The 10998-nt window shown below is 53.5% G+C and overlaps 1 protein-coding gene across 1 annotated transcript; it reads right to left on the minus strand.

Annotated features, from left to right (window-relative positions):
• Window positions 1-4456: 4456 nt before the first annotated feature.
• LOC134015474 (transcription factor COE2-like) lies at window positions 4457-10674 on the minus strand (the record flags this gene model as incomplete). The annotated part of the gene is made up of 9 exons (XM_062455012.1): window positions 4457-6036; window positions 6161-6328; window positions 6485-6667; window positions 6882-7056; window positions 7611-7676; window positions 7915-8003; window positions 8147-8273; window positions 8401-8531; window positions 10533-10674. Coding segments are annotated over 9 exons (1113 nt in total), but the record flags the coding sequence as incomplete, so codon positions are not given.
• Window positions 10675-10998: the final 324 nt, after the last annotated feature.

Here is a 10998-nt window from a genome sequence, read left to right on the forward strand (position 1 = left end):
ACTACTGTCTCATCTCTTTCTCCCTTCCTCTCTCCCCTCCCCTCCACTCCTCCTCCCCTCCTCTCCACTACTGTCTCATCTCTTTCTCCCTTCCTCTCTCCCCTCCCCTCCACTCCTCCTCCCCTCCTCTCCACTACTGTCTCCTCTCTTTCTCCCTTCCTCTCTCCCCTCCCCTCCACTCCTCCTCTCCTCCCCTCCTCTCCACTACTGTCTCCTCTCTTTCTCTCCCCCTCCCCTCCCCGCTGAACCACATGTGTTCCTGACCAGGAGTGAAAAAGGACCCAGACCACCTCTGTCTATCTGCTCCTCCTCACAGACCCACAACTACAGTCCACTGACTGTGTTCTCTAAAACTCACTGACCCACCAGACAGCATCACCCTATGGGCTGAGGAGAATTCAGGGAAGGTAAATGTCTCTTCACCTTACGTAATAACACAAGCACGTCAAGTAGCTACTTGATACTGGAGAAGCCCCTGTGTTTAGATGAGATTTCCGTTTAAAGTGGCTTTGGTCAATTGCCCCTTTCAAAGACCTGATTCATAACAACACATTCAATGGCACTTCAACGGGAGATCGGTCTCCACGTCAGAATGGAACCCGTATCGTCCCTCAAGGGAAACCTGTGAATGGCAATTAATGGTACCCACTTGTGTTGAAGAACACTCAGACAAGCCGTGAAATGCGCTCGCGGTTGTGGTCGCGTCACTGCGCTTTTTGTTGTCACATTATCTCAGCCTCACTAAAGATATGTGTCCGTTTATATTCGTTAAGTAAACTTAGCAACTTAAATCATCCGCCCCAAAATATCTGCTCCACTGACACTTTTGTTTGGTTTTGTCCGGGAACAAATTCGCTTAAATCTCGAATAGCTCTCCCCGTGGTACTGGAGACGCATGCGCAAAGCTACAGTAGGTCTAATACCATTAAGGAAAGGTGGAAGACGGTAGTTGGTTAACTAACTTACCCCTGAATAATGTGTTTCTTAAGGGGGATCCTGGGCTACGGGTGATGGATAGTCTTACAGAAGCCGGGTCAATTAGGCTAGCTAGGGTGCTTTTCCCTCCGTGTCGGGTGCAGCCACCACGCCGGGAACCCGCCACTGTCACCGCGTGGGAGTAATTAATCACCGGTGTAGCCTTCTCACCTCTCCAGACCTCGACGTTAAAATGCCGATAAGCGTAATTTGCCTGGACTCCACTTTTCCCTGATTAAAAACGATATTATGTGGTATTATTAAATTTACAAAATGAGTAAAATATTAAAGGAAATAAAAAAACAACAACAAAAAAACAGACTCGAGATCTCCTGAACCAGTTCGAACCGATTGTTAGGTCGCGTGCACCAGCACAACACACGTGGTCTTACATAGGACCTATATAGGAAACATAATATAACGCAGTTTATAATTAAAGGTTAAAGCGGTCAGATAAAACAGCCACATCTGTTATCTAGCTATCAACAAAGTCTGATTATCTGTTTGGCTGCGTCGGAGTTGATCAGTGAGAGATGGTGTTGGTAAGTGTCCGTCTAACAGCAGCGCAGCACACCAGCATAATTAGGTGCTAGTAAAGGCCTGCTGGAAGCTGTTGGATATAATGTCTGAGATGAGGGCTTCATCAACATCTCACACAGTAATACTTCATGTATCATATGCATAGGGGGGTCAGATGGCTGAGCGGTTAGGGAGCCGGGCTATTCATCAGAAGGTTGTTGGTTCGATTCCCGGCCGTGCCAAAATGACGTTGGGTCAAGGCACTTCACCCTACTTGCCTCGGGGGGAATGTCCCTGTACTTACTGTAAGTCGCTCTGGATAAGAGCGTCTGCTAAATGACTAAATGTAAATGTAAATATGCCTTGACACATGCACCCGTACGCACGCAAACACTAACACACACATCCTAACACCGCACACACACATCCTAACACCACACACACACACACATCCTAACACCGCACACACACACCCAGCAGTGAGGCAGGGCTAGAGAGATCACCTTTGTGTTCTCTTTTGCTCACTCCTACCAGAAGGGGACAAAAGCTTTGGGTCGACAGATGAGGTTTGTGTCTGGGGAGGGGCGAGATGGGCTGGACTGTGTTTGCATGTATGTGTGGTGTGTGTGTGTGTGTGTTAGTGTGTGTGATGTATGTATGTGTGAGGTGTGTGTGTGTGTGTGCTTTGTCAGTAGGTTTCCTCATGGGGCTGCTCTGTTTCTTCCATCTGCCACCCCACTCTACTGACACCCAGGGGGATGGGGGGGCGGGGGGGCAGGGGCGGGGGGCAGGGGAGGGGGCTCATTTTGGAAAAAGGAAAAAGGGTCCGGTAGTCTAATGGACAACAATACAGGACTTAGTGATTGGCCAGCAGAGGAATAGAGTAACCGGGTGGAATCAAGCCAAAAACGCCAAACTAAGAGCCAAATAGTTGTGGCGGCAAGTTGTGTTTTTTTTGTGTGTGTGTGTAGTTTTTTTCTGGAACTATCACATGTCAACTTAGAGAGGGGTATGCACACACACACACACACACACATACACAACCCATACACCTGGGGCTAAAGTCATCCTAACTCAAGGCCGTGCTGTGGCCAGAAGGCTAATTGGGTGTATAAACAAAAACCCATCCCGTGAGAGGAAGAGAGGAGGGATGGATTGTGTTCCTTAACTTTAATTTGTTCCTCACTATCGTAAATTAATGTGTTCTATCACAGTCAAATCGCACGTTATCCGCTTGCGGTGAAACGCACAACTACGATGAATTTATTCTTGTTGACCTGTAACAGTCTTAGAAGAGCTTCACTGTGAATCCCCACAGTGCAGGCAGAATCGCTTACCTCACTTGTCACACACACCCCTCACACACACCCGTCGTGTAACACGCAAACCCGGTCTGAACGTTGCACCGTTTAGATCTGACCTGTAAGAGGGACTTGAAACCCACAGTGCAGGCAGAATCGCCTGGTCTCCGGACCATGAGACGTGAGAGAGAAGGGGGCAGGTGGTGGAACGTCAACTGTGGTCCTGTTGCGCGGCGAGAAAGCGGTGAGATGGCGCCGCTGATACAGCAGCCAAAACAACAACAGGGTTGTCATGACGAGCAGCAGCATATGGATCCTACACTGCTGGGCGCTGAGCGCTCAACCAGATGAAGGCTTGAGGTGTCGACAACAAAGCTGATTTTAACTTGTCAAATTAGCAGCATGTGTACAGAGCAGTGTGTGGGTGGTTGCGTGTGTTGTTGTGTGTGGTTGTGTGGCGTGCGTGTGGTTATGTGGTTGTGTGTGTGTGTGTTGTTGTGTGTGGTTGTGTGAGTGTGTGATTATTTGGTTGTGCGTGTGTGCGTAAGAGAGAGAGCTTTGACTTGCGTTGTCAAGTGCCACTTGATGGAAACAAAGGCAGCCGCCATACAAAGACCCAAGCCCCTGTTGCTGCGTCCACTCTGTGAGAGCCTGCCTTTCCTTAATCCAGGATCCTCTTAGATCTCACACCTCCAGCTCGCTTCTCCCAGTAGAGGCACTCACACACAGCCTTGTTGAGAGGTGTAGCTCACCACCACACACACTGACACACACACACACACTCACACTCTCCTCTCCGCCCCCCTCACTGCTTTGAGCACTGTGTTAATGAAACAGTTGCTGTTCCCTGGCACAACGTTAATTACCCGATCAAGAAATAGTGGGTAATTAACTGCCCTCCTTTACCAGTGCTAATTACATTAACAGAGAGAAGCCATTTCAGAGGGAGCTAGAGAGAGAGAGAGAGAGAGAGAGAGAGAGAGAGACAAGGGATGAAAGGAGTTTCAGACAAAGAATGAAAGAAAAGAGTGGCAGAGTGGAGTGGGAGAGATGTGAGGGAAGGAGGGCGCATGCTGGAGAGAGGCTGTGGTTTTCTCTGGGGCCCCCAGAGGCATGGTCCTCAGAGGATAGCCGGATTTACTGGAGAGGAGAGAGGAGAGATGGGGGGGGGGGGGAGGGAGAGAGAGGAGGGAGAGAGAGGAGGGAGAGAGAGGAGGGAGAGAGAGGAGGGAGGAATGAGTGGAGACAGAGAGAAGACAGCAGAGAGAGAAAAGCGAGGGAGGAGAGGAGGGAGGGAGAGACAGAGGGAAGAGATTTTCTTTTCTTTAACGATCGCTCCACAATTAAGACACAGCCTCTCTGCAGCTTTGGATACAGTGCGGCGTCACACACACATGAACACACAGTTGATTGGCACATCTTTAAATCTACCAGCATCACTACAGAGCGCTGACGCGACGCAAAATATACACTTCTGCTCTTAGAGGGTCAGCTGATGTTGTTAGATATCTCCACCATGTCTATCCTCCTGCTCTTAAGGGGTTAATGTATGGAAACGCACTTATGATTTGAAGGGGCAGTTTATGAGTAACATGGCGAAAGCTCCGTTCTTGCGATGAATTGTGACCATGTGAGTTTAAAGTGTGATTCCTTTTTTTTATTTGAAGGACAAAATATAGTACACCTTAAGATATACAAATCACATTTTCAAACCATCTTTTCTGTACCATTCAAAACAAAGGATGGATGAACAAAAGAGAAAGACAATACTTATTTAGGTAAACTTACATTTACTAAGAGTTGTAAATAAATAAAACCAAGTCAAACACAAAAAAACAACTTTGTAACCTGCAGTCTGGTCCTGAGTACGAACGTGTATTGTTTCACAATCAGGGAAAATATTGTAGCATGACAGGGACAACATCTCCTTTTGTCTCCTTTGTGCTTCCTGTAACAGTTACTGCATAGTGACCAGAGACTTGCATCAGGATGGAACATGTTAAATTAAGAATAAAGTCATAAAGTTTTCTGGCCACATGGATCGAAATACTATCAGGGCATCGGTGTTGAAATAGCATGCATAAAAAATGAAATAAAGGTAAGGCTAACTAATTGTCCTTTATAGAGAACAGCAAGTTAATTTGCATTTTTTAATTATGAAATGTTTCAATTATGTTCTGTGACAAACCAGAGAACAAAGTGATGGCCAGTGACTTTATTTGAAATCAAGTTAGGATGTTACGATGTTTTTCATTCTCACTAATGACTCATCCATCATCTGTGACAAAAGCCTTCAAGATCATCAAAACATGTATAGTGGCAACGTTGAGATAATTACTTTTTATAACAATTGCAAAAGAAAGGAAAGGAAGACGTTTATAAAACAAGTTTATATTATTCCCTAAACTATCTATAATAATAAGTTAAATTGCTTGTTTTTTTTCTTAAATAAATCAATATATGAATTCCTTTAGTAACAACCCAGAGGACAAAGCATCTTCCCTCATAAAATAATTGAAATTGGAATCAAAAAATAAAAAGGGTCTATAATTTCGGAATGTAAATCGCCTTCAAGAAGTCTACTACAAAATCCTCCAGGCCAACTCACGACGTACAGGCATGCTGTTCACGAGGTCCTCACACAGCCGGGCCGGGCCGGAGCTCCCTGCTCCTCAATAGTCTCAACACAAAGCATTCAGTCCTAGGAGGTCTATCATGGATTTCAGTCGTTCACATAGTTCAGTGCTCTAACAACAAATCATCGACGGGGTGAATCAGTTCTGGTTCCCTGCCCCAGACCAGGGCAGGGTGGGGCGGGGCGGGGCAGGGTGTGGGAGTGGCGTTGGAGGAGGGTGGGAAGGCAGAAGGCTTCAGTGACGCTGCGAGGGTGTTGTGTCTGCTGACGTCGTCACGGGCGACGCGGAGACGAGGAACGTGACTCGCAGGGGTTACCGATCCCGCCAGCGGAGGAAACCGACGTTGCCGCGGCGATTGATTTGTTTTTTCCTTCATGGGTGGTGGGCAGTTCTTTGGACTGTTCCCCCCCACCCGTCGTCCAGCTGGGGGGGCGGAGACTAACAGGTGGTGGGGAGAGGGGGTTGGGGAGGGCAGGGGAGGAAGGGGTGAGAGGTCATGGTTTGGTTCTCTTGGCCATCTTGGAGCCCGGGGGGGAGGGGGGTGGGTGTTCCGGCAGGGGGGCAGAGCCAGTGCTACATGGGGGGGATCACCAGGCCGGTCATTGCTGGAGAGGAAGAGGAGGAGAAATGAGGCTCATGATTGGTGGCGAGGTTGCAGTGATTACAGTTTTCTGGGAGGGAGCCATGTGAGAGGGAGTGTGTGTGATTCTGTGTGTTTTTGTGTGTTACCTCTGAAGCTGTTGCCCCCGGATGCGGGGCAGGCGGGGGAGGGGGAGCCCTGTGGGCGGAGCACAGGGGCGAAGGCGCTCTTCTGTTTGGCGGAGGAGGGGAAGGAGGAGAAAGGCAGCAGGGAGGAGGACGAGCTGGAGCCTGGGATGGTGGGGCTAGTAGGCATCACTGCGGAGCACAGAGAAGGGAACAATCAGCACTCCATCCACCAGGCTGGCGAGCCGATCGCAGAAACTACGATTCGTCGGTTCGAGAGCGGAGGACGACGAAAAGCCGTGTCTGGGGGGAGGGAGGCGGGCCACGCCGGGAGCGGAGGACACTCACTGCCGTAGGGGGAGCCGGTCGGGGAGTGGCTGCTGAATCCGGGGGACCCTGGCACCCCCAGGCTGGTCATGGGGACGGTCCCGTACCCCCCGCTCATGCCCCCGCCCCCCCCGTAGCTCTGCTGAGGGGTGGAGGCGGAAGAGTATCCCCGAGGAGAGAGACTGCTGGGGTTACGGATGTAGCCTGGAGGGAGAGGGAGAGAGAAAACAGAGAGGAATGTCATTTCCTGTAGTGATCTAGCCAATCACTGGTCCTGTAGTGATCCAGCCAATCACTCCACAAATCATTGATCAGCAATAAAATGTAACGGAGCGTGTGTGATTTGGGCGTCTTCCAGACAGGAAGTGCTGAACAGGCCCGTGCAGCGGTGCATGCTGGGAGTCGTAGTCCTGCTCACCCTGGCTGCTCTGCAGCGGGTCACCGATGCTGACCCCCAGCTGGGAGGGGTAGGAGCCCAGGCCCATCACACTGCCGTGGGCTGGGGAGCTGGGCAGCGCCTGCAGCTGGCTGTGGGGGCGAGGGACACTGTACAGGGCCTCGGCTATGTCCGCCGCTCTCTTCAGGAGCATGTCCTGCAGGGCGGGAGGAGGGGGGAGGAGGGAGGAGGAGGGGGGAGGGGGGGAGAGCAGGGGAGGAGGGGAAACAGGAAAGAGGGAGGGGTGCGCAGACGGTTAGTGACACGTCTGTTGTGCTAGCAGGGTGATGTTGGATGATGTGGTGTGTTGTTGGATGATGTGGTGTGTTGTTGGATGATGTGGTGTGTTGTTGGATGATGTGGTGTGTTGGATGATGTGGTGTGTTGTTGGATGATGTGGTGTGTTGTTGGATGATGTGGTGTGTTGTTGGATGATGTGGTGTGTTGTTGGATGATGTGGTGTGTTGTTGCATGATGTGGTGTGTTGTTGGATGATGTGGTGTGTTGTTGGATGATGTGGTGTGTTGTTGGATGATGTGGTGTGTTGTTGGATGATGTGGTGTATTGTTGGATGATGTGGTGTGTTGTTGGATGATGTGGTGTGTTGTTGGATGATGTGGTGTGTTGTTGGATGATGTGGTGTGTTGTTGGATGATGTGGTGTGTTGTTGGATGATGTGGTGTGTAATCTCTGGTGCGAGGCGCTGCCTACCTGATTGCTGTGAGGGTTCCCGTACAGGGCCTCCACCAGATCTGCTGCTCTCTTCAGGAGCATCTCCTGCACACACAGACCAGGCTTTTAGTAAACGAGATCCTGCAGCGTCAGGATGGGTCCAGCCAGGGAGGACTGGGGGATAGTGATGTGTTGTTGGGGGGGCCTGGGGGGGCTGGGAGGGGGCTGGGGGGCTGCCGGGAGTGGGCTGGGGGGGCTGGGAGGGGGCTGGGGGGCTGCCGGGAGTGGGCTGGGGGGGCTGGGAGGGGGCTGGGGGGCTGCCGGGAGTGGGCTGGGGTCTCACCTTGGCCAGTTTGTCGGGGTCTCCTGGGTGTCTAGGGATGACCTTCTGCAGACGCTGGAAGCCGTAGTCTATGGTTGGCTCATTCAGGGCTGCACACACACACACACACAGTTCTTAGTTGCAGAATGGACTTCGTTCAGACCCCACACGTGTGTGTACTGTATGGGTTAGGGTTAGTACTGTGTGTGTGTGCTGCACATGTGTGTGTAGGTACTGTGTGTGTGTTCCTCACCTGTGTAGATGAAGCGCCCAGGTGCTCCCTTGCAGAACTGTTTGGACTTGTACGAGAGCGTGACCTCCACCACTCCGGGGATGTGTCGGGGGGGCGTCTGCACTCGGATGGCATGAGGCGTGATCAGCTGAGAAGCACACACACACACACCGGAGCAGGGTGAACACTAGCGGGCTATAGCTCAGAGGTATAGCAGATCAAGAGGTCTCCGGTTCGAATCCCTTTCTCCCCTCGATTCCCCTAGCTCCTCCTACCTCGCTCCACACCAGCATGCTGCCGAACACCACTTGGAGACCGTCAAAGAAGTTCTCCCCGATGACGATAACCATGGCTCCGCCCGTGGTCCAGCCCTCACTGGGACTGATGGCCTTGATGCAGGGGGTGGCTGCAGGCAGAGAGAGGCCCACACACTCAGTCTCACTCGCTAAGGGACAGCACACTGTGGCCCACAGCAGGGGGGAGAGGGGGTGGAGGGTAGGGGGTTGAGGGGTGAGGATAGGAGGTGTAGGGGTGAGGGATAGGGGGTGTAGGGGTGAGGATAGGAGGTGTAGGGGTGAGGGATAGGGGGGGTGTAGGGGTGAGGATAGGGGGTGTAGGGGTGAGGATAGGGGGGGTGTAGGGGTGAGGGATAGGGGGTGTAGGGGTGAGGGATAGGGGGTGTAGGGGTGAGGGATAGGGGGGGTGTAGGGGTGAGGATAGGGGGTGTAGGGGTGAGGATAGGGGGGGTGTAGGGGTGAGGGATAGGGGGTGTAGGGGTGAGGATAGGGGGTGTAGGGGTGAGGATAGGAGGTGTAGGGGTGAGGATAGGGGGTGTAGGGGTGAGGATAGGGGGTGTAGGGGTGAGGGATAGGGGGGGTGTAGGGGTGAGGATAGGGGGTGTAGGGGTGAGGATAGGGGGGGTGTAGGGGTGAGGGATAGGGGGTGTAGGGGTGAGGGATAGGGGGTGTAGGGGTGAGGATAGGAGGTGTAGGGGTGAGGGATAGGGGGTGTAGGGGTGAGGGATAGGGGGTGTAGGGGTGAGGATAGGGGGTGTAGGGGTGAGGATAGGGGGCGTAGGGGTGAGGGATAGGGGGTGTAGGGGTGAGGATAGGGGGTGTAGGGGTGAGGATAGGGGGTGTAGGGGTGAGGATAGGGGGGGTGTAGGGGTGAGGGATAGGGGGTGTAGGGGTGAGGATAGGAGGTGTAGGGGTGAGGGATAGGGGGTGTAGGGGTGAGGGATAGGGGGTGTAGGGGTGAGGATAGGGGGGGTGTAGGGGTGAGGATAGGGGGGGTGTAGGGGTGAGGGATAGGGGGTGTAGGGGTGAGGATAGGGGGTGTAGGGGTGAGGATAGGGGGGTGTAGGGGTGAGGATAGGGGGGGTGTAGGGGTGAGGGATAGGGGGTGTAGGGGTGAGGATAGGAGGTGTAGGGGTGAGGGATAGGGGGTGTAGGGGTGAGGGATAGGGGGTGTAGGGGTGAGGATAGGGGGGTGTAGGGGTGAGGGATAGGGGGTGTAGGGGTGAGGATAGGAGGTGTAGGGGTGAGGGATAGGGGGTGTAGGGGTGAGGGATAGGGGGTGTAGGGGTGAGGATAGGGGGTGTAGGGGTGAGGATAGGGGGCGTAGGGGTGAGGATAGGGGGCGTAGGGGTGAGGGATAGGGGGTGTAGGGGTGAGGGATAGGGGGTGTAGGGGTGAGGATAGGGGGTGTAGGGGTGAGGATAGGGGGTGTAGGGGTGAGGATAGGGGGCGTAGGGGTGAGGGATAGGGGGTGTAGGGGTGAGGGATAGGGGGGGTGTAGGGGTGAGGATAGGGGGTGTAGGGGTGAGGATAGGAGGTGTAGGGGTGAGGGATAGGGGGGGTGTAGGTGGTGAGGGATAGGGGGGGTGTAGGGGTGAGGATAGGGGGTGTAGGGGTGAGGATAGGGGGTGTAGGGGTGAGGATAGGGGGTGTAGGGGTGAGGGATAGGGGGGGTGTAGGGGTGAGGGATAGGGGGTGTAGGGGTGAGGATAGGGGGTGTAGGGGTGAGGATAGGGGGTGTAGGGGTGAGGGATAGGGGGTGTGGGGGTGAGGATAGGGGGTGTAGGGGTGAGGGATAGGGGGGGTGTAGGGGTGAGGGATAGGGGGTGTAGGGGTGAGGATAGGGGTGTAGGGGTGAGGATAGGGGGGGTGTAGGGGTGAGGGATAGGGGGTGTAGGGGTGAGGATAGGGGGTGTAGGGGTGAGGATAGGGGGTGTAGGGGTGAGGGATAGGGGGTGTAGGGGTGAGGGATAGGGGGGGTGTAGGGGTGAGGGATAGGGGGTGTGGGGGTGAGGATAGGGGGTGTAGGGGTGAGGATAGGGGGGGTGTAGGGGTGAGGGATAGGGGGTGTAGGGGTGAGGATAGGGGGTGTGGGGGTGAGGTTGTCTCACCATATTCCATGCCGTTCTCCCCTGACTCTCCTGGCTCCAGTCTGCGGGCCCGGCGGCCATGTTTGGAGTTGTTGTGGACAAACATGTTGTCAGACACGGCTAGCACATGACCATCCACACTGACGGTGCTGGACAGGACCACCTGAGAGACGGGGGAGGAGGGAAGGAGGAGAGGAACAAGATCTACATTCATCACAGTGAAGAACACAACCCTTCATTCCACAGGTTGCCTGTCTCCTGGCTAAGCCCCTGAGCAGTGATCCATTTCAGGATGCAGGTGATCCTAATATTTCAGCCTCTTCGTTATATTCCTGAGCCGGTTCTGATCACCTCCCCCTTGCACGGATCTCCCTGTGGACTTATCCCCCTCTCTGCCCCTCATCCCTCTTTTCCTTCACCGTCTCTCCACCTCTCCACCTCTCCTCCTCTCCTCCTCCTCTCCTCCTCCTCTCCTCTCCTCCTCTCC

The sequence above is a fragment of the Osmerus eperlanus genome, unplaced genomic scaffold (assembly GCF_963692335.1).
Source record: "Osmerus eperlanus unplaced genomic scaffold, fOsmEpe2.1 SCAFFOLD_572, whole genome shotgun sequence".
Taxonomy (NCBI): domain Eukaryota; kingdom Metazoa; phylum Chordata; class Actinopteri; order Osmeriformes; family Osmeridae; genus Osmerus; species Osmerus eperlanus.